Below are 25361 nucleotides of genomic sequence, written 5' to 3' on the forward strand. Positions count from 1 at the left end.
TAAAATGTATCAAGTTTTACATTAGGGTCTTATGCTCTGCCGATGTAAAAGGGCCACAGTGTCCAATGCAGGCAACGGAGTTCTTTCAACTCGTAACGCCCCGTTGCCATGGGCTAATAGGCCCTGCGAGGTACCTGCATATTGACAAGCACATACTCTAACACCATTCGTCGACACTTATCTATTGTGAAAATCTCTGCATTGATCAAGATGTGGCATACCAACAATTACAAAACATTATCAGACAGGTATGGTATATTTTTGATCAAAGGTTTTCACAAGGCGTATGTAATCATCACCGCGGTCACGTGACAAGTCGCTGACCAATCGACGTTTGTCCAAATCTTCACAGAGGATTTAATCGCTCGCTTCAGCTTCAGGGTTAAAGACAGGTCATCACAGCTGTGAAACAAGCTAACAGTGTGGAATTGCTGCTGAAGAAGTGACAATGGAGGGTTATTATATTCATGTTGCAAACAAACTCCATTCAACAAGATTAGGCACCAATGTCAAGGCTAAAACATGTGATGTCCGAGAACTGAAGACTGCATGTTTCTGGAGGGCGGTTTATGCCGAGTTCCTTGGGACGCTGCTGCTGACGTTTGTTGGGTCTGCATCTGTGCTCTTTGATGGCAACAAAATTACGGTAAGAAATTTGTTATACACATATGGTTATGGTTAGGGTATATATCATATAGCGGACCCGTTGAGATCAGGGGTAGAATAGGTCTTCAGCAACCTATGCTTGCCGTAAGAGGTGACCATACTTGTCGTAAGAGGCGACTAGTAAATGTGTTCAGATGTACATGTATGTATATATTGATAATAATTGATAATAATCATGTTTATGTGGACTGAATACGTTTAGCTGTGTACAAGCCTTCACGGGATTTGATGCTGTTTTAATTAGTATTGCGGTAACAAAGCAAGATGCATTTCTTTTCAATTATCATTTACCTTTCAAAATGCTGTACATTTTCATTCAGATGAATATTGCGGTAACATAGGAAGATGCATTTCTTTTCAATTATCATTAACCTTTCAAAATGCTGTACATTTTCATTTAGATGAATATTGGGGTACAAAAGAAAAATGCATTTCTTTTCAATTTTGATTTACTTTCCCATACTGTACATCTTCATTAAGATGAGTATTCGGATAAAAAAGAAAGAATCTTTTCAAGTTTTATTAACCTTTCAAAATGCTGTACATCTTTAATTAGATGAGTATTTGGATAAAAAATGAAATATGCATTTCTTAATCAGTGTCAAGATGTACAGCATTATCAAAGGTAAATAACACCTTTCATAATGCTGTACATCTTCACATGGAAAGAAACCATTAAAACATTTCATTGTCTAAACATAAATATTTTGTATATTTGTTTGAGATTCTAACTATGAATCCTTCGAGAGCACATGGAAGCGACTTTCAGCCCAACTGAAAATTATCATACTGGTATAACTAACAAGACCTTTTCCATAATGACAGAGAAGTGTACGACCCGACTGCATCATAACCCTATGTTTATAAATCCCTATCATATAGTGATGATACCGGGTGTTCACGAAAAGGTGAACGTATCCTGCCCCACTGGTGACACCCATCGTAAACACATGCAAAGGCAAGTCATTTGTTCACCTGAAAAACACGGGAACATCCGGTACAAGTCAAAATAGAGAATAACGTTGGACATAAAGCGACATAACCCAGACTCTCTAGTTGTGATAAATGCCAGAATGCTATATTAAAAAGCATGATAATTTTTAAAATAATTAAATAATTGTGAGTATGTGAGAAGAGAATATTTAATCATTTATCAGTTGCGATTATCAGTTTTTTAGATCAACTGACAAAAAATGTGTAAAAGATATTACTAGAAAAAATCGTCCTTTCAATCATGTTCGCATACAGCTGAAGGCCATGCTAAGTTTGATGCAGCTTCCATAGTGAGTTTCCAATATCAATTAGCTGTGACCGTAATGGTATTGGAGAAACGTTACATGTCAACGAGGTGTTGAAGTTTCTTATAAACTTAATGTTCACAAACTATGAAAAACGTTTCAACAGCACTGTGTCGTCGTAACTTAAATTACTTACTGAGGTCAAGTGTTACATTTTGTCTTCCCGACTTTTAGTATAGCTCGGTTGCTTCATTTTATTCGACCGGGAAACCAGAAAGGGGCTTCAGACATTGTTAGGAATCGAACTCGGGCCTTCGGCGTGACGAGCGAACGCTTTAACCACTACGCTACCCAACCGCCGCCACCTCCCTTAGTATTGGGGGCATTTAAGTATTGTGATAGTATATAGTCTAATCTTGAGCAGAGAAACAAGCGATTAATACTATGAGTAACGACTAATTAAGTCGCCTCATGCGACGGGTTGCTGGGGACCTGTTTTAACCCGGGTGCTCACGGGGTCCAACACTACAGATTTCCATGTAATATTTAACATGATAGACCGCCAGCGTGGTCTAGTGGATAGAGCGTATGTCCGCAATGCGGAAGGTCGGTGGTTCGATCCCCGGACTCATCATACCAAAAGAAGTTAAAAGATTATTCTTGCTGCTACCCTGCCTAGCGCTCGGCATTAAGAGGCCAAAACAAGGACTGGTCGGCTCGGAGTCAGAACACTATGTCTGAGTGGGGTATTCATGTTAAACTACGGCATGGTATCTCAGTGAGCTAGCACTATAAATCGGCATCAGTCCGGACTAGTACAAGCACACACACACACACACACACACACGCACACGCACGCACGCACGCACGCACGCACGCACGCACGCACACACGCGCACCCACATGCACGTCGCTATATAAGTGCAATAATCATGGACGCGACGTTAAACCCAACTTCACCTCACAGCATTATGAAAACGGAGTGTGCTAGCTGGGGAACTTGTGTTCAACTATACATGGTGATAGCTTTTCATGAAATTCTGCAATGTGTTATGAAACAGTATTGCCTATGTTAAAGCATGATGCTCTTGAATAACATTTTTAACACATTCAATAACATTCATGAAAAAGTTTCTGGCATAACATTTCGGCAATGTGTTGAAAACATCTCAACAACATGTTATCAAATAGTTTCGCCTTTGTTATGGCATGATGTTCCTGAAAAACATTTTTTAAACATTTCAGTAAAGTTTTTGAAAAACTACAATGAAACCTTTTGAAAATGTTTTGAAAATGTTATATATTAGCTGGGAGGAGATTTGAAAGTCCATCAGAAAACAATACCCTTCGAAAGTCCACAAAAACAATGTCCCAACTGAAGTGACAGCTTGTCAAACTTGATGAAATTCATTTCAAAACACGCACAATTAAGAAAATCATACACGACCCACTATTTTTTTGGCCACAAATGTCTCATTTCATTCACACTCTGGCTTTGAATCCATAAAATCATGATATTGACAGGTCACACCATACAGATACCTCGTGTCAAAATATCCGGCTCGATCATTCCCAGTACATCTACAGGTTAATGTTGAACCACATCGGGGAATACATCGGGGTTGTCATCTTGCTTCATATAACTAGTTACGGAGAATGTAAACACAAGATTGTCAGCCATTGACAGCTGTGAGGTGTGAGTTACAGTGATGTCGGTGAAGTTCTGCCAAATCCAAGTTCGGGGTTGATGTTATTATTGTTAACTGGGGGTAATTGCTAACTAACTAATAACACTTACACATGTTTAATGTATAATAGAATGTTAATTCATAACGTTTGTTGTAGATATATTTTTGTTTGCCATTTTAAGACCTTTCTGTACAACCTGCCACCCCTACGAAGGAAATGGTATGTTCGATTTCCAAGAAATGACGTCTCTCGCATAATTGAAATGACATCGTAAGTCCAAACAGTGCAGAACGGGGTGGCAGAAATTAAAACATCTGTCTTTGGACTAAGTTTGGAGTGTTTTTTGTCATCGTCTTTTTGAAAAACTATGTGTTTTGAACACTTATTTTGAACTACTCAGGACTATGGTGTTTTTAATCTTTAACTACAGTCATAATTGTTACATATATAACTACCTGTGACCACTTTTCGGAATGTTCTAAGGTTGCGGACCTGTGTACCTGTGTTGTTACGCGTTGCAAGAGAGCACCGTTTTCAAACCGTTGTTGTCGTCATGGTAGAATGGAGATAAACCCACTACCATAGCGCTCGGTTCCAAATGAAAATAAAGAGGTATCTACTCTACAGTGGGACTACATCAAATTTTTAAAACACAGAAGCTTTATCTCCTAAATGAACCGAACAAAATACACAGTCAATCCTTAGAATAAAATTCAACTATGAAAACATGTGTTAGGTACAATAGTTTAATCAAAATAGGTTATATAAATCAAAGAAGACAAAAATGTCGAGATTGATAAACATTCCAGGCGTAGGAATACATACTGTGGTGTGACATGAATCAGGTGATTTTTTAATTTATGCACAAGACTTGACACGCCCACAAGTCAGTAGCAAATCAACGGAGAGAAGGATCAAAACAAACTTCAAAGGAGCAGTCAATCAAGGCAAGAGGCGAGAAGCACTGCAACAGTCAGCCTATGACGAACCGGAACATATGTATGTTCGGGAGAAGGCGGCTCTTTCAAATAACATGGTCAGTTACCGCCAGATTCAAACATTAGTTCCATGAGAACGGGAAGACACAGTTGGAAATGTACGGGTTAAAAATGAAACCCGAAGACATGGTATTTGTGGAACCCAAGCGAGCGGACAAAAAACAGGCGAGCGAATCTGCACGTTTGCTGTTTCATTCCTTCTCGGCCTTCGGTCGCAAAGGGTAGTTTGGACAATGAAAATGCATGAATTTCGCTAAATGTCCTGTGCATGACGATACACGCGAGCAGAAAGGGAATTCCCTCGACTGTCATATTGGGATTCACGCAGTCGTGACCAACTCGTGTTATTCCGGGACAAGCCGAATAGCGACTCGTGCCCCTCTCGTGGCCATTTTTACGACCGGGCTCAGTCTTAGCGCAAACGGGCACACCCAAAAAAAAATTTCAACTCGTTGCGTAATGGTTTACACATTTTCCCCATTTATTATATATATTTCAGATGCAATTTAAAGCACATCGGGACGTGCGGAATCATACAGTATGATTGAACACATTTAATTGTGTCTTTGGTATATTTTTAGATGCAAGACATTTGTGAATTCAAAAATTATTCCTGGGGGATTCTTTGACGAAGAACTTGAAATCATACGCGCATTCTGATTGGTTTGTCGTATTTTCGCACATAACATTCATCGATAGAGGGACGAGACTTCTTGCAGGTTACGGAAAGGGGCGAGTGGTGACGAATGGGGATTCACGTAGTAATAAAAGTAGTCCGCTTCGGTCGGCATGGCCTAATATTTTACTTTCATTGGGAACTGAATGCAATAACACGTGACCACTTCAGCTAATCAGAATACAGGAATTACAATGAACTCAACACAAATTTAATTATAAACACATGCTCATGATATAGTTGGAAACGTGCAATCGATTCTGCTTTTAGCAGAGATTTCTTATGAATATGGAAATGGTTTTGTCGCTTTTAGATATTATTATGTGAAAAAAACTAAGAAATATGTTATTGAAGTGTCATACTTTGTAGATACACATTCACAGATTTGAGAAGCGCCAATAAGGCTTTCACATGGCGGGAAGCAATTCTCCAAGATACGGGATCGTATATCTTGCACCTTTCTTCACACAATCATCTCACATCGCTTCAAAGGCACAGTTAATTTGTACCAATAGTTCAGTGGCCTAGTGGTTAAAGCGTTCGCTCGAATACTCGAGTTCGATTCCCGACATGGGTGCAATGTGTGAAGCCCATTTGTGGTGTCCCCCGCAGTGATATTGCTGGAATGCTGCTAAAAGTGTCGTAAAACCTAACTCACTCACTCACTCATGTTTCCAAATGTTCTGGAATGCCTATTGTGTCGTTAAATGTTGCACAACACATCTACTTCGTGCCTGACCAGGTCGGTGTGTGGCGTTATCTGTGTACAGTATTGTCCAGAATAGTGTGTCACAAATGGTATTGGTCATTGCCTGCCAAATACATTTCAGTTTGTCATGGCATACACGTGTTGTGTTCTTAATTCCTCACGTATGAAATCGTATTGCTATAAATCTCTAATACTGTTCCTGATCCGTCTAGCTGTCCATGCCTCCTATCGCAAATGTCTGGTTATCTCGAAGTGCCCTGCTAGGTTCGATATACGGACGACCAAACACCATACGCCAAAACATTGATACAATAATTCTTACCATCTAACAGTGCCCAGTCATTAAGACCAATGAGACACTGTTTAAGGCCATTTGTAATATAGAGTACTAAGAGGTAAATATGTGTTAGTTCAGAAAACAATGACTGTGTCAAAACATCTAATGTTGCAGTAAAACATATGTAGAATGCGTAAACGTACACTTGAAAGAATCATTGGCTAATCTATCGACTACAATCAGTCCCTTTATTTACAACTGAATACAAATAAGAAAGTATTTTCTGTTATAAGTACAAAAAGGCCCAAATTAACTTAATCTTATTAAAATCAGATCTTTTACTCCGATACGATACCTCTCTGCGTTACGATCTTAGGATATTCCTCCTTATGAGGAAGTTTTGTACAGTAGGAGAACTAGGTGGCCATGTGGTTAAAGGTGCCGTAATGCAAGCTGCAGAGTTGCGTCCCTTAGTCATTCAAAGATCCGCCAAAATCCTAGATTGTCCCTGATTTGAACATTTGATGGTCGGAGCCATACTCACTTAACATGAAAACAGTTTTCTATTTTTTCTGAATTTCTGTAAAAAAAAATGTATCGATTTTATAACCTGTGTGTATAACCTGCCAAACAATCACATAACATTATTGTATATAACATTTGAATACATTTCGGATAATGTGTGCCAAGAATTGTATGAACAAAATAATAACATTTGTACCTCACGTGTGTCCACGGTCATTACATAAGCATTACATTACATTACTCGTTTAACCTAGGCTCTTTGAAAAGAAAACTGAAGCCGACACTTCGTGCTCTCTCCGACTCTTTAATGATACACGCATGCTACATATGCTGGAGGATGCTGATTAAAGCATGACTGCCCCACGACAGATAGTTTGTCTCCAAAGTTAGTTAGTTTCCATTCGGACTAGTACACTAATATATATTCGGATTAAATGGTTCGTGTCAGTGTTACAAGGATTATGGACATTCCCCTTCTCCGTGTTTAATTGCTACATATGCTGGAGGATGCTGGTTAAAGCATGACTGCCCCGCGACAGATAGTTTGTCTCCATAGTTAGTTAGTTTCCATTCGCACTAGTACACTAATATATATTCGGATTTAATGGTTCGTGTCAGTGTCACGAGGTTTAAGGACATCCACCTTCTCCGTGGAGGAGCCGTGGTAATTGAATCCTATTCATTGTCAGTGATACATTTACAACGACAGCAAGGGATCCCCATTGTTTACGTTATAGGGGTCAAATTCAGGTTTCAGTGAAAGAATATTTAAAAAAAAGGTTTATCACAAGCATAACCATTGGAAAATAAAAGAATAATTATAACATCACTAGCGTAACTAGTGGAGGAATTGCTTTGTTCTTTCAAAGATGTACAAATAGACAGGGTTGCAGCAATGTAAAGAAAATACCCACGCGTGTTTTATCCTTGCCAAGTAATACACCTCACTGTGGTGTATCTGGTGAAGTCAGTAGTGGACCAGAATGCCTATCAAAGAAGTGGAGTTATACTGGGTTCCATCCTGCTACCTATGTAATTCCAATCCGAGACATCGCATGCAATAAGAACCTCATGTCAAGGCCACACTCTCACTGCCTCTCGTGCCTCGTCGCTATATGGCTGAGATAATGCCGATGCGACGTTAAATTTTAACTCACTCCAGTATGTGCACACTGACCAGGAGATGCATGCATGTGTCCACAGCGGCTTCATAAGGTTTTCGTTCAGCATGACACTTTTCAATGCCAAGCCAATATTTTGAATTGCCAGATTGAATAAAATCTTAAGTACTCGACTTAATGATGAATAATGTTATGATCAAACTTGCCATATATTTCGACATTTATTTCCATGAAAGGAGAAACTGAACACGACTAGAGAACATTTTGTTTTGCTTTGTAATTATAACAACGCCAAGGGGGCACGGGTGACCCAGTCGTCTAAGGCGCCGCGATTCGCTGTGCAGAGTTGCGTCCCTTGGGCACGCCAGAAACATATGATTGTGGGTTCGAATCCCGGTTCGCCCCAATTATGTTTCTAGGTTTGTCAGCACCATACCCGTGCTCGTGGGTTTCACCGAAGTGGTAAACGTCTGAGACCTGCATCACTTCGGGCTTTCCTCCCACATTAAGCTGACACGCCGTGATATAACTGGAATAATGTTAAAAGCGGCGTTAAACCCAACTCACTCACTCACTATAACAACGCCAACGCCAGAGACGTCTCAAGTTGTCGCCGAAACAGATTCCATTGGGCGAAGAAGGCAAAACAGAGGTGAAATTTATATGAAAGGATCACTGATAACCAGTGATGACACCAGGTGTTCGCGTAAAACATGAGGCTGAATAATATTTCCAGTATTTCCTGTAACAATGTTTTTAGGTTATATGTAATGCAGTGTTTGCTATGGTCGATCCCTTAGCATTGCATAGAAGAGGGTCGATTATACTGATTAAAAATTAGTTAATATTATTCTCACTGTCTTTCAGATTTCTATGACCTTTGGCCTCGCTATCATGACGTTGATACAGATGATCGGTCACGTGTCTGGAGGTCACGTCAACCCCGCCATCACCATCAGCTTCGTGGTGGCTCAGAACATCTCCGTCATCCGGGGACTGTTGTACATCCTGGCCCAGTGCTGCGGAAGTATCGTGGGTGCATACATTCTGAAGGCGTAAGTATATTTAGACATTGGTTCGCCTGCTATAATCCAATCACATGTCTGGATACACCTTAGAAGATGCGGGATAGAATTGATCTTCAGCAATCCATGCTTGCTGTGAGGGCTCAGTCACACATTCAGGATTTTTACTGCCTTCCTTGATAGGACCATTCCCGATTAAGATTTGTCTAAAGTCTGATCAAGATCCTGTGATTCGTGGCGGGAAATTCACAAACAATCAGATATTGTTCAGGAAGCGTCACGATTCAGCCGTTTTCAGCCGAATTCGTCCCGATGCTCCCAATCTCAATCCGAATCTGATCCGATTTGTATCTTCCGCATGGTAAAAAAAAACCCGAATCTGTCCGGACAGCGTCCCGATTCTCCCGAATGCGACTCGACAGAGATCAGACAGTGACCGGACAGTGAACCGACAAAGACGGTTCGTATTCGGCAAGAGCTGGAAGCAATCTGGACTCAATCGGCAAGAAACGGCAATGAACAATTCATGCCCTTTCATCACGACAGTGTCCCGATCCACAGGAAACCGTCCAGACAACACAGGACATTGTTACGATTTTGATCCGATACAGCAGAATATGTCACAACATAGTCGCGATTGTAATCCGACTAGACAAAATCGGCTGAGTTTCCCGAATGTTACGGGACGCACCGTACTGTTGGGAGTGCTTGGCCGACCGCTCTGGACCTTTCCCGATCCGTAGGACTCTATGGTGAGACTCGCTGACTTGGTTAATGCATGGCATCGTATTCCAATTGCATAGACAACAACAAACAAACACACAAACACGTCTTTATAATAGAACATGAACATTGTATGTTAATGCTATGTACGAAAATCACCCTTCAAATAGTGTCCTCCGAAACGAGCCCTTCCCGTCCCTCCTAGTTAAAAGCTGTTCGATATTTCTTCATGAAACTTCGTATAAATATCTGCTTTGTCAAGAAATTGAACCTTCTCTGTGGTAACATTTTTAACGAATGGTATATGTTACCTGCTATCATTTTCAGACAAGTTGAGAGAGCACATACATTCGATACAACATGCTTCGTTGTAATGGGGCGGGGTGTAGCCAAGTGGTTAAAGCGTCTCTCTTCAAGCCGAAGACCCCGAGTTCGATCCCCACATGCGTTATTATGGTGTCTCTCACCGTGTTATTGCTGAAATGTTGCTAAAAGCGGCGTAAAACCATACTCACTCATTCACTCATTCGATGTCTTATTTTTGTGTTTCTCATCTGGTTTTCCCAGGGGGAAAGGATTCTTAATGGAAAATACCCATTCAAAACTTTACCGATCTGTACCAAATATTCGACAATTTAAACATGTCTGATCGACCATTGAGAGCAAGCTATACCGGAAATCCGAAATTTATAACATTGTGGGAAAAAGGAAAGGAGATAAGACAAAGAAAAGACATCACAATAAAATCATATTGTAATTAAAAAAACATTCTTACCATTGACTTATTCCAAGTAATAAAACAAAGGTCCGAAACAGTTCTAAAATCACATTAATATTGAAACAAATATGTATCTTCTGACATGGAGTCTCGGGAAATATGGAACCGGATACCGGATATTGTAAATTTGCGAACAAAGGAAAAACTGCCCACACAGGAATAGATTTAGATAGTTTCTTCAATAATATGCTTTTTTTATTTATTAAATTGAATAGGTCCACAATCTGCGATGTAATAAAGTTTTGACATCAAGCTCCTCACAGCGATAGCCCGTTCACGGATCTCCTATTACTACAATCTCACGAAAATCAGATCTAAGTTGTCCCTGCCGCTGAACAAAGACCTGAGGACATCCCATTACGGGTCACGTCAGGACGACCTTTCGCGAACTTTGACCGACGACTGAAATGACTAGCAAGCCGTCGAAAGCAGCTTTCTCGAGCTTTACGGCACTCGTTTCAACCTGGCGACTTCCATTTCTGTCTACGCTTGAAAAATATATTGACACAGTTCTCGATTAATATTTTGAGAATGTATGCCAGTGCTTAGTACGTACTGTGCAACGCCTCATCCGTTCAAATGTGTATCCCACGGAACCGAGAGATAGACGATAATTTTGACGGAATCAGTCGCACGGGCCGTAACTGTCGTTCGGAAATCCCCGTTTTAACGTTTTCGAGGTTGCATGATTTGAAAATACATTCCGACTGTCACTTTCATGATCTGGTAAGCGACGCTTTGATTGGTCGGATGAAAGGTCGTTGTGACGTGACCCGTAATGGGATGTCCTCATATCTTTATTCAGCGATAGCGAGAACTAACATCTGATTTTAATGAGATTGCTATTACTATCACTGCCACCAGTCACAGCTCCCCACAGTGATAGCCTGCCACAACCATGCTTGGAGATGAACTGACAGACTGACCGTTATGTTTACAAACAAGCGATGGCTGTCCATTCGTGACCAACTCGTCCCATTCCGGGACAAGCCGAATGTAGACTCGTGCCCCTCCCGAAGGTGTCCTATATTGGCGTATGGACACCAGAACCACTTCAAACAAGAACGATAACTCTGATTCTGACTGGGCCATAGTAAAATTAACGTAGGCGCTACAGCAGCGCTCGCTTTACTGTTGTACGACTATTGAACCTCTCTGTTACGGATCTAAATATAGTCTTTTGTACAAAAGCATCTTTGGCAAGCCATTCAACTCCATCCTCCCGAGGAAAGGGCGTTAACTAACTGCAAAAGTCCAGTTTCCTGGAATTACAATTCCGGGGTTACAATTTGGCAGGACTTACGAGTCTGTGCTTCCGAACTAGACATCCGGTTTATAAACAACATGGATTTCAAGGTGAAGATTTCGGTAGACTGCAGGGTTTGCAAAGCAGATGTACCGCCAACTGGGCGTCGACAGATATTTTGGAAATCTATTCATGTTTATGATCAAGGTAATCAAGTGAGTTGATGCACTTCGCGGGGTAAGACCCATTTATTACAATATAGATCTTGGTTATAGATCAGATCGTCTTGTTTGAAGCAAATGCAAGTGATATGAGAGATGGAATCTGATTGGTCAAAAGAAGGACATAGAAGGGACATAATTCGCTATAACCACTGGTGGCGATTCGATCAAGCCCATTTCGGCAAGGGCTGAAACTGGACTTTTATGGCCAGTTAATGTACTTATCTCAGGAAGATGTTCAACTTATTCTTTCTAAGCTGTTTATCTTCAATTTGCAAATTATTAATTTTCAATAAAATATTAAAATTAGATGAAGAAAACTGAAGAAACGAGGATGGTTTTCGGATTTCAACAATAAATTCTCAGAAATATTCAGTTAAGTGTTGCAAATATGACATTGTCTTGAAATTCTTGAAACGACTGAATCTCTCCTTTCATGGACAGAATTAAACAATACACACATTTTATATGAATTAATTACGAAAGAATAAGAAGGAACATCATGTGAAGAGATATATGGAAGTATTTCCAAATATATACCAACAACATTGTGAGACCATGTTGATATTCAAACCCCGTGGCGAACCCCAAGTCGCCTATCATTTTCGTAAGAGGCATCTCAATGGATGGGTGGTCGGACGCGTTGGCCAGTTGTTGGAGTGTCTGCGGCGTATTCTGACGTTGATGTACACGTCGATCGAGTTCATCCAGGAGGTGTTCGATTGGGTTGAGATCTGTAGATTTCGGCAAGGGCAAGGCGTTGATGTTGGCATTATGAAGGTAGTCTACCGTGACACGAGCTGTGTGCGGTGGAGCGTTATCCTGTTGAAACAGCTCCCTCTGGCGGTCAATGATTGGAAGAAGGTGGGGGAAGAATTTGATTCATGTAGCGATTTGATGTCAAATTTTCCAGAACCACAACCAAGTCAGGTCTCGGGGTGTAGGATATGGCTCCCCACACCATGAAACTACCGCCACTAAAATTGTCGAATTCACGTACACAATGTGGTGCAAAACGCTCATTTCGACGACGATAAACACGTTGTCTTCCATCTCGTCGGTGAAGAAGAAATCGTGATTCAGCGCTAAACCACACTCGTCTCCAGTTTCTTAAATTCCAAGGTTGCAAAACAGGGACGATAACTGGTCTTCTGGGTCAGATTTCAGTGTCATGAAGATGGTTCCTGACAGTCTGGTCCGATATCCTCCTCCAGCCAGGGATGCGTCCTGCAGTCTCCGTAGCTGTGGCATTGCGATGACGTAGGTGGAACAGTCGAATATAGCGATCATGTGCAGGGGTGGTAACTCTTGGTCGGCCGGCTTTTGGACGGTCTGCAATGGAATTGAACTGTGTGTATCGGTCCCAAAGGCGGCAAATGGTGCTGTGCTGGACGTTGAAGTGGCGTGCAACAGAAGACTGCGATTCCCCTCTTTGGATACGTCCTATGGCGATGTTCCGATCGGCAGGGCTGAGTCTCGGCATTTTCAAACTTGAAAAATGTTGACAATTGAATGACAAATTATTGGCTTATGCTTGCCTTTTTATAGCCACTACCACGAGTTACGAATGCCATACCTTGCACGTGCATTTTTGCTTTACTGATTTCCTCCATGACATTTTTGAACAAGTGTGAAAACAATGCCGTTTAAGACATTGCAAAGCGACAATGGCTGCGTTTTGACGCACCGTTTGTCGAATATCAGGCCACCAACATTTTCCAATTTAAATACCGGATTTTTTGTGTAGTTAGGTTCAATGAACTACATACTACCTGTGCGTTTCTTTTTTGAAGAGTGTATGTAGCGACGTGCATGCACGTGTGTGCTTGAACTTGTCCGGACTGCTGCCGACTTATAGTACTAGCTCACTGAGTAACCATGCCGCAGTTGAACATGAATACCCCACTCAGACACAGTATACTGACTCCGAGCCGACCAGTCCTTGTTTTAGACCCTTAACGCCGAGCGCCAGACAGGATAACAACAAGTACCATCTTTTAACGTCTTTTGGTATGACGCGGCCGGGGATCGAACCCCGGACCTTCCGCCCTCCGGTAACGGTAATAATTTTAGTCAAAATAATTAGGAAAGCGCAAGGCTCAGGAACGTCTGAGTATAGGAAAAGGATTTATACTTTCGAAAGTTATATACTCGTCAAATACGCAAAAGAATATCAACCGGCTTTTAAAACTTATTTTTGTAGAAGGTGATCTTGGTGTTTATTGCCAGATAGTATATGCATATACATTTTCCCGATATTGCTTATTTTAATGTTTATTAATAGTTTTAAGGTTCGTCCGCCTAATTGACGGGATTCCACTTTCATTTGTACATGACACTTAAACAGTCACTCACAATGTATCAATCTATCAATCAATCAAACAATCAATCAAAATGGAAATCGAGTGACGGATGTTTGACTCATTGTAAGTCTTTGTACGCCATTGTATCGTTGCTAGTGGTACCAGTTACCGGTTTGGGCTAGACGAAGCATTGACGAAGCAAAGAATTTAATCAGACGTCTCCTTGAGGGAGACTGGTATCACAATTGTGATCCCTGGCGATAAGAAATATGACATTGCGTACCATGCCAGCAGTTAGACGTATCAACGTATAATCGTAAATTCTCCTCGGCGTAATATATACCTTGCACGTGTACGTAAACAGGATGTGTTTGGTAACTTGAGCAGGAAGCACAAGTGCACGAAGGGATGGTATTTCAGATGACAAATGAAAGAAGACAGAAAGATTGTGACCCAAATTTAGTGACTGGTGGCCGTGTTGCACACACGCATTTTTATTAAATGTATCCTCGAGAGTCAGTAAGAAACTAGAAATAACTGCCTTTGTTCTGTAAATCTCACCAAGTTTCAGCTTTCGCCTCTTCCTTTGTGGAATGAGGTTTCACATTTGTAAAATGAACTCTGTTATCTGTCTGTAACATCAACTTAACTGCCCTCACCCCCTGCAGTTGTCCCGTCCCATATTGCCAAGCAGGTGACCCACAAGGAGGAAAACGGCCCTCCCACAGTCCAGAATCATGAGTTATACTGTGCCTACCACAATAAGTTGTGAATACGTAGCCTTGCTGTGGCCAAACATTTTATAACAATTTGGCAAACTTTGATATGTAAACAGCACATATAATTCAGTTTTATTTCATCTTAACATATCAGTTGAATCCCACTTGACCTTTGAAGATACGGTTAAGAATAGATTTACAGCAACCCATGCTTGCCGTTATAGGCGACTATGCTTGTCGTAAGAGGCGACTAAAGGGATCGGGTGGTCAGGCTCGCTGACTTGGTTGATGCATGTCATTGTATCTCAATTGCGTGGAACCGTGGTCGTGATATCAATCACTGGATTGTCTGGTCCAGACTCGATTATTTATAGACAACCGTCATATAACTGGAATATTGCTACCTGCGGCGTTACACAAAGAACAACAAAAACGGAAAAAACGGAACATGCACTCGCAACTTGAGGACGTCGTAACTTTGATGTTATTTGTGAGAGGGAAGTGTCCAGTGAGTTGTTCCTTATAGATGTAGCAGGGGAAGGTAGATAAATGCAATGCCCGAACAAACGCATCAGAAAGTGAGAGCGAAATGTTAATCGGTATTGGGTGAAAAGGTACAGACGAGAAAATTGTGAGAATATGCGGGAAAGACCAAATTCAAACCCTCCTGTTCATAAAATGGATTTATCTGGCATTGCCGCGGTCGTACGTAATGTTGATATCTCATATAAGAAATAAACGAGTCGTGGTCGTTGTTTATCGTACAATAAACAACTCCCACTTGCGGTTAGTTTCTTAATTACATGACCATATACCCTGACATTATATCACAGTTGATTATATCAGTTGACAAAAACGACATAAGCCGTTCCATCATCACAAGAAACCCTTGCCAAAAGTAGCGCCAACTGCACGATTCCGACAACACCAGGAGCATGCATGTTTCATTATTCACCTTATAAACTGATGACACTGGGTGCTCGCAAAAAGGCGAGCTCATCCCGATCCACTAGTGGCACCCGCTACAAACACATGTAAAGCCAAGCCAATTGTTCACCCGAAAAGGCACGGAAACACACGGTACAACTCAAAATAGAGAATTGCATCAGACATCATTTTGGTCATTGATACGTCAAACCTGGATTTGCCAGCTACACGTCCTATACAAAGACCAAGCCAGGACCCGAATCCTTTAAGCCCGCCCAAACAACCCTCTGAACTCGAAGCTTGCTTACATTTCCTCCTAACCTAAAGTAATCTATACTAGTTCTGAAGTAGATCGTATTTACCCGCATGAATCGCCTTATGTCATTTATTCTCGATAAACAGAGCATGCACACTTTCTGACAGTAATGTGGGGTTAGTCACGCACCAATACTCTCGATATACATGTTGCTCTTACTTAAAACACTATTGGGCTAACAAGATACGTATATTAAAGTGCCATGCTTTTCTGATGTGCTATCATTCTAATTCGAAATAATGACATAAATAGTTACCACTCACCCTTCAATATTTTTTCAAGGTCGGGTTAATCACAAACATATTTGAATATATACCACATCTATAATTACATGTACTTATCTTTATACTTTAAAGAATAAGTGTGTCTGTCATACAGACCCCGAAACAAATATGTCCAATACAGCCCAAAATTTGGCAAAATGAAGAAAGTCTCTTGGCTCCTTTTTTGTTATACTTTATAACTATTGTTTAACAACTGGGTTTTTTCTGTAAAATATGTTCATTTCAGAGATTAGATGTTATTCTAGCATCAGGTCTGTGGTACGTTCACTGCATCAGCGTTGACATAAAAACGATTTTTACATATAGAAATACATACAGAGGAAATGCTTAGCATTTATCTTTTAAGGAAGAATGTGGGACTTGCTTAATACATATGTATGTGGACACATATGTATGTACATTTGGATGAATATAGATATACCTCCTTATAGATAGTGATCGTAGATGATTGTAGAACGTGCGCGAAGAAAATAGAATAATTATGTGAGTAATCGGGTAAATACCACGTTCAGCCATGTTGCGATATTGGTTTCCAACATACAAGACGGACCATGAACTTATGACTTGAATTTGGACCTGGCTTTCTGGTGTGATGTAACACCCCATAATATAATGTAGAAAAAGAGCTAAAAGCACGAATAAAGATCACGAGATGAAACTTATGTATACATCTGGGCATATATTTGCGTAGTGTTACTACGTTAATTCATCAGTATATATGTATTTTGCGCAAAGGATATTGTAGATCGACGCTTACATGCGCATATAAACTATTCACCAGTGCCGTAATATTTAATTCATTTGTCTTTTGATACATATAGATATGACCATGAAGAGTCGGTCTGAAGAAATATAGACATGCATGGGATCTTTTGGATAGTTGTACTTCACGGTTAGACAAACGCTTAGTCTCTGAAAATACATTATTTTGGTTAAAACGAGAAACTATATTTAAATTTAAAAGGAGCCCAAGTGAGATGGAAATTTCAGCCTGAACCCGTTGAACATCTAGGCTTGTTTCATTTGGGGCTACAGCATTGCAGTAAGGCCTGGGCGGAAGGGAAAATAATATGGTTCAGGGACTGTGAGACAAACTACATCACGGTCTGTATCGCCGTCGTGATCTTTAGAAAAACGAAATTAGAGCCATCTGAGACAGCCACTCGACACCTGTTGCACCCATCAGATACCAGTCACTACTGTCACTACTCCTCTCTCCAAACGAAAAAAACCCCGAAAAATGTCGGAAGTGTATATTTTTAATCCTTCTAATTTACTATTTAGATACATGATTTAACTTAAAAGTAATTATATAGATATCTGTGATGCTGGTACCGTTTTGTCGCCATTGTGTAGCTATTGTGGAGTTATTATGAATATCAAATACATGTCTTGAAATATAGACTTGTAAAAGAGTTCATCAAAGAACCATATGCAGCCATTTAATTGGCGTGTATGGATATATTATCCATTTACTTATACACACTTATTATGGACATATACAGAATTTCATTGTACCTTATTATTGAAAAAATACCCGTGAAGATCCGGGTTAGAATAGGCCTTCAACAACCCATGCTTGTACTAAGGCGACTAACGTAATCGGGTGGTCAGGCTCGCTGACTTGGTTCATGCATGTCATCGTATCCCAATTGCGTAGATCGGTGCTCTTGATGTCAATAACTGGATTGTCTGGTCCAGACTGGATTATTTACGAACCACCGTCATATAGCTGGTATATTGCTGAGTGCGGCGTTAAACAACAAACAAACAAATTCTATTATTAAACACCTTCCAACAATGATAAATTAAACTCATATTTCTATATTTTCTGTTATATTTATAACATAATTTGATTCATAATTTAATTATTGCGTTGCTTTTTTCCCTGTCATTCAATGTACATGTTCAACCCCCTAAACTTTTAATATTTCATTTTTCACAAATGGCTACGTTAGTGAGTTGCCTAGATCTCTCGTTACCTACTCACACGAACAGATTAAAATAATTTGTTTTACTATCATATTTCTGTTTATCTAATTCATAATACGAAATTGATAATTCATTGATCACAGTATAGATCATATTCGTTTATATCACTATCTGATGCTAAGGTTTTATTGCAGAAATTATAATTAATTCAAAATGTAGAAAGATACACAATTTGCCATTATTTGACTTTTAAACTGTACAAAGTATAATATAATGATCAGAATGCCTGTAACGGGTAGTATTTAAGAAAGAAATATTTATCGATAAGTCCCAATTTTCAGATATGCCCTTCAGTAGTATTATTGTATATCTCCAAAGAGAGGTTTACATTGTTAGTTATCATTATTCGTGGATAATTCAAAAAGCAACATAGAAAATATATATGCTACCATGACGAAAGAATACAGAGTATACATAACTCGCAATTCTCCAAAAGAGATTTCAAATCACAATAACATATCTGATATAAAGAGAGGTGGTAATGATTTAATCTACATTGTGCCCTTGTTCGTGAGCCCTTGTTCTATTCAGCAAACAGCCCCAAACCGAAACTCCACAACATATCCGATTACACTGATTCAGGCTGTCCCAGTTCTCCATGGGATACTGACGCCCGTTCGTCTCCCAGACCATAGAGAATAAATTTAAAAGGAATCCAGCTCAAGTCTAGAACGATTTGGCAAGCCTAGATTGCCTCAATTCTATCCATGAAAGTAAGCATTAATAAAAAAATATTGTTCTTGTCTGCTTCAGACTATATTTTGTAGAGACATATTTTTAACTAGGAAAATTGCACTGACACCGGCGCTGTTCCTATTGAAGCTATTTAAAAGAATTTCGAATTGTCGTCCCTTGTTCGATGTCAATACATCGATGATAAGTGAGGATATCATAAAGTAATCGTTGATGCCGCGCTACACTATAATAAAAATTATAATCAAGTTGACTGGTGTGTACATCACTACAGTGAACATGTACATGATCATGCCCTAATAATCAAATGCCGTAATGTCAAATACTAATATATTATTGTGTGATGGATTTTACTGGATCAGTAGTAACATGTGATATTAATATTCCATCAATTTCTCTCCTGGCTGGTCCATCCATGTCTACAAAATGAACATAATACAATTAAAATGAAGCCTAGAACAATTCTTAATTTCAGGCTAGGGCTGTGGAAATCTAAACTTTCCCAATCATTATAGACTTGAGTTGGTCTCATTTTTTACATTATTCTCTTGGGTCAACGCCACAGCTCATACCATACACTAACAAGACCAGATTGCCCCCCGCCGGAGCTCCTGGATTTTGGTTATATCATCTAACATGGCCAACTCTGCTTTTAAGTTAACAAGAACCAAATCAGCGAGGGGTCCTTTATCATCCCTGTGACTGCTTATAAAAATCTGATATCTCTTCCCAAAGACCTGGTTAATAATATATTTTCTGCTGAATATTCGAAACAGAGTGAGTGAGTTGGTACTACCAGAGACCATATAATCTATTATATGGTCTCTGGTACTACATATGTTTACGGTTTACGGTTCTGTAATGTTTACGGTTCTATTTTAAATATTCGAAACAGAGTGAGTGAGTTGGTACTACCAGAGACCATATAATCTATTATATGGTCTCTGGTACTACATATGTTTACGGTTCTATTTTAAATGACAGCAGCGCTCCATTATGAAAACAAATATTTTTAACGCCGCTCTCAGCAGTATTCCAGTGATATATGACGGCGGTCTGTTGTATATGAAATAAATGCAAATTGAATCTTGAATCTTGAAAGTTGTAACATTTCCGCTAATAAGTATCACATGCAGTATACAGTATATCAACTGCAATATACTGTATACAACATTCAGTATACAGTGTGTCGCGAGCTCTGCGCTGGGCTGGAGCACACATTTCCTACCCCTCTCCCTTCGGCAAACACCTCATGAGGATTGCAACGAGGTCACAGGTCAGGCGTGCACTCGTCAGTTGTCTAATGCGGTCAAGAGTAAGATCTTCCGGAAGACCACTGCACTAGAGGTATGTGGATTGTTGATGAGGTACTACGCGTTTGGAAATGGGAGTCGAACACTAAGCACTTTTAGAGAAGAGCTCACAATAAAACGTTATGGACTCGCGGACGGACTTGTGTTTTCATTTCAAGACTTACATGTATCAGGTTGAACTTCTACGACAGATGTAACTTGGTTACCGCTTCCTAACTGTAACATTAACTAAACTTTACGCCTTTTATACACATTTGTGATGGGGCGACAATGCGACAACGAGACATATTTTGACCTTGAAAATGTCGCGTTACGGCATCGTCGCCCTTTTGTAAAATAAAGAAAAGGATTATTCAAAGAGCGACAATGAGAACACGCGACAATGCGACAAATGGCCAATTGTCGCGCTTTTGTTAATTTTGACACGTTTTGCTTGTTTTTGTAAGGGCGTCAATGCGACAATGCGACAACGCGACAATGTCCCTTCCATGATGATCCGTGCAAATAAAACTGAGTTATGAAATAGAAATCTGACATGCCAATTAAAAGATAAAGTGTTGCAGCTTCTGATTTCATAGATCTTCAAGAAGTATTATCAATAATGGGATGGGTGATGAGTTCAACTGCATGCCGAGTCTATACGTTGTGATTAACAATAACGCTAATAATTTTGTCAAAATGTATGACATGTATTACGTGAATGAACATATTGTTTATACTCGTCCATGTTTTTGACGGACAATATAATTTACATGCTCGGTAAAAGTGAGGACGGGCATCATTGTGTGTTTCCGTGCTTTGTTCAGGTGAACAATTGACTTGTCCTTGCATATGTTTGTGACGGGTGCCACTTATGTGGCAGGATACGCTCACCTTTTCCCGAACACCCGTTGGATGGCCTGAACCAATTCGGATTTTAATCCCACATCAGTCTGTACACCGTGATATAACTGAAATACTGAAATACTGTAGAGTTGAAAATGGTGTTTAATGCGATTACCGTATATATATACGCATAGTGTGTTACTGCAACTGTTCAAATGTTGTGCAGTGCTGTTATGTAATATGTAAAAGAAAGCATATTCAATTATCCAATTGATTTGAATAGAATATACTTGCGTCAGTGTATTTTATTAACGCCCCAAACCGTAATTTAAACACATATAATAACAGATCATATACACGCATGGTGCCTTGACTTACTGCTAACTTTAATATGCCATCCCGGAATAAAATATCCCCCCCCCCCCCCCCCCCCCCCCCCATGTTTTAGTATGTTTACAAGAAATATATTCCAAACAATATCCTCATTAGATGAGAAGATATTTTTCAGAATTACGTCAGTAAGTCAATTACAATGACAGAGCGCCGTAATACATTTACATCAAGTACAATACGTCAAAATGGCCGACACGATAAACGTGACGGGAGATATTCCCGAAGTTGTTAATTAATCTGTGGCTATTTCAAGCCTTTGTCATCACTGATCAATTGGCCGATCGTTGAAAGGTGAGTGTAAAGATGTGTCAAATAGATTAAGGTAAATTCATAGATTGCTGTAGATTGTCACTACGATAGTTTGGATGTTTTTTTCGTTTGTTTTTTTTCTTCTCTGGGATGGGTTGTAGCGAGGTATCCTTAAACGGGCATGCAACCACGCTTCTGTATGAATTCGTACCAGGGAATTCCAATGGTTTTCCCCAGGAATGTGGAAGTAGTCAGTGTTTACGCCATTTCAAGAATACAGTCACGTGAAGAACGTCATGTGACCGACCTCTCGTCCTAGCCGTATATCTTGTAAACTTCACATTAAAAAATTAGTTATTATTATAACCAAATGAAACACAACCCATTATCCGATAGGGGTAACTGTTCATAGCCGAGGGATATGTTACCACAATAAACTTGGTAACATTGTTTGGTTTGACATCTTGGCGCGTGCCTGAATTCCATTAACATGTTACATATCCTAAAAACTGGCTTATCAGCAAATCTCGCTGCACTCCGCGCGACAGATACTAGAGCAAGGCTTGCCAGAAATACGAAACCTAAAGCTTTCGAAAGGAAGCCTTAGGAATCACGTGCGTCGGGGGACCAGCGCCATCTGATTGGCCGTTAACAGTTATACAAGGCGGAGCAAAAAGCATCGTTTTTCCGTCCATTTTACGCTTGAAAAACTCGACCCTTTTCTGCACACTTTCTAGACGCTCACCAATAAATCAATTTTAATGAATTTTTAGTCGTTTTTCCATCCAATGACCATATACGGAAAAAAACGACGTTTCCGTGTTTGCAGTGTATTGTATAGACATGTAGCTGAGTACAAAATATGTGCTGGATATAACATAAATTAAATTGTGTGTAACATAACTAGTCTCTTACAGGTTTAATAAATAGAGAATACTACACTCATTCTCGTTAGATACCATTTTTACGAAACGAGTGGACTTTCTATGGTATCTGACCGAGCGAAAGCGATGGCAATGGCCGTCTGTGCAATCAAAATGGTTCGGTTTCCTTGATCTATCAGCTGAATTTATATCATGTCCGTACCATTTTGGAAGAGGGAAATCAGACTGTTCGCAAAAGACATTCATGTTAACTGTACCACCCTATTTACTGAAGACGTGAAAATCAACAAACTCAAATCTGCTTGCATGTCAGTGACAGCTTCGAACGATCGAAGGGCAAGGTCGCCACCAGAATAAGAAAAGACAACCGCGATCCACCCACAGCGTTTTACGCTAGATATAGGGAATGTTACTGTTCACATTTGGGATGTTTGGGGCCACAAAATCAGAAGTCAAGCACACTTCCACGGAGTTTTCGAATGATTTGTATCGGAACTGTGAACTTTAAGTGATCTGGTCGTGCTGTCGTGTTCGTTCATTCATGAACAACACCTCCCGAAACAGCGCCACAAAATACGCTTCAAGGGGGACACCGATGGCACAACTGGATCATCCCAAGTAAGTCTAGATATCTGTCCAGATAGTTTAAACAGACTTCATTTCACCACGCCTATCCTTTTACGTTAAATCAAATTGAAAGTTGCGAAAATGGTCGGGTGCGTCACGCTCAAGGGACGCGCTCGATCGGCGGTCGTACATTGTAAATCGATTTATAGATCTAGCTCGATTATATGTCTGTAGGACCTCTATGCATAACTTATATAGAATGCAAACCGAATTTGATGCGTGTGACTATCTTGTTTGGTTTAATAAAGTGTTTGTAAATATCTCTCGTTCTCATGAATTTCTTCAGTTCTGCCTTGTAATCGCAAAATGAATGACGTCTCGCGATTTTTTATGAATGAAAAAAGTAGTCCCGAAGTGACAGAGGTCACGGTTATCCAATCAAAACGAATAAAACAAGGTCAACCTTGTACGACACACGTGTGACGTACGGATTTAGTATCTTACCACCTGTATCTTCACCACGTGGGTAATAAACCAGAATATATGTCACCAGGGTAAATTAAAACCCATAATATTTATTACATTACAATTTCTGATCTTTTTAGGATAGCCTCACTTCACCAAGAGTTTTCTTTTCCAAATTTCGAAGAACAATGTTATTCGTTCGAATCTGACATATACATGTATCTTTGCGTTTATGATTTGTTGTATTCCAACCATCTCGTAGTTGTGAATATTTATTGAGGAATCGATATTTTTCTAGCAACCTGTACTTTTCTTGTTCAGTTATCTCTTGTTAATATAACTACGCCAACTCTCCAAAACCAACCGTTAATATATATTAAAACGAAAATAAACATCTTTGTTAAAGCACTGGTTATGGACGTGGATTGTCTCTTTAGATGTAATTGCAAGCTGGTATACATTAAATTTATACCCAAAAGCAATGTCTGACAAGTCATATTTGTAAATACATGTAATTCATAAGTGTAATCATTTGGTACATTATGTTGCTTTATTATGTTTAGTGTATATCCCCATCATCTCTCCGTGTTTCTTGTGCTGGGATCTTCATGTCACCGATTGAACTACAGACAGAATAAATCCCATGAACCCCCACACGTATTCGCCGGTTTTTTTATGTATTTACTGGTGCATTGGCTATCTTGGTCTGTTAATTACAACTACATTTATAAAAATCGCCAATGGCCAAAAATATCCACAACACATTATCACATAAAGAGTTTAACAGGAACGTGAATAATATGTTTTGAAATCGGTAATGAATTAATTACTTTCATATATTTTTTACTTCTTGGTATAATATGCAATGGGACATTACACGAAGTGTCGTTTTTGAAAGCCAGGTCGTATTATATAGCTCAAATGAACGGATGTCGCAGCCAAGTGAGCCGTTTCCTGAATGTAAACAAACGCACGTGAAGGTTTGAAGTTATCACATTTCTGTTATATGTATACACTGTGGTATGGAACTGACAATCTTCAATCTTCCACATTTTTTTAATCAAACGCATACTGCCAAAGTTATTTTAAACACTCGGGATTCTATTGATCGAAGTACTCATATCCTTACGCGCATTCTGATTGGCTTGCTCTGTCTTCGAGAGAGAATCCTTCAGGAAACAAATGTGATTTTACATAGTGAGTGAGTGAGTGTGTGAGTTGGGTTTTAACGCCGCTTTTAACAGTATTCCAGTTATATCACGGCGTGTCAGCTTAATGTGGGAGGAAAGCCCGAAGTGATGCAGGTCTCAGACGTTTACCACTTCGGTGAAACCCACGAGCACGGGTATGGTGCTGACAAACCTAGAAACATAATCGGGGCGAACCGGGATTCGAACCCACAATCATAGGTTTCTGGCGTGCCCAAGGGACGCGACTCTGCACAGCGAATCGCGGCGCCTTAGACGACTGGGCCACCCGTGCCCCCCTGATTTTACATACGTCTTGTATCTAAAAATATACCCAAGATACAGTTAAATG

General features: G+C 39.9%; 1 protein-coding gene across 1 annotated transcript in view; it reads left to right on the top strand.

Annotated features, from left to right (window-relative positions):
• Positions 1 to 251: 251 nt before the first annotated feature.
• Positions 252 to 25361, top strand: part of LOC124139424 (aquaporin AQPAe.a-like) — a 33939-nt gene continuing 8829 nt past the window's right edge. The window contains exons 1-2 of the mRNA XM_046506460.2: positions 252 to 646; positions 8767 to 8954. Coding sequence (XP_046362416.1) covers positions 449 to 646; positions 8767 to 8954 — 386 coding nt within the window. The 5' untranslated portion in view covers positions 252 to 448. The remainder of the gene's footprint in view (positions 647 to 8766; positions 8955 to 25361) is intronic.

Source organism: Haliotis rufescens, unplaced genomic scaffold (assembly GCF_023055435.1).
Source record: "Haliotis rufescens isolate VD_foot unplaced genomic scaffold, xgHalRufe1.0.p SCAF_1, whole genome shotgun sequence".
NCBI lineage: Eukaryota > Metazoa > Mollusca > Gastropoda > Lepetellida > Haliotidae > Haliotis > Haliotis rufescens.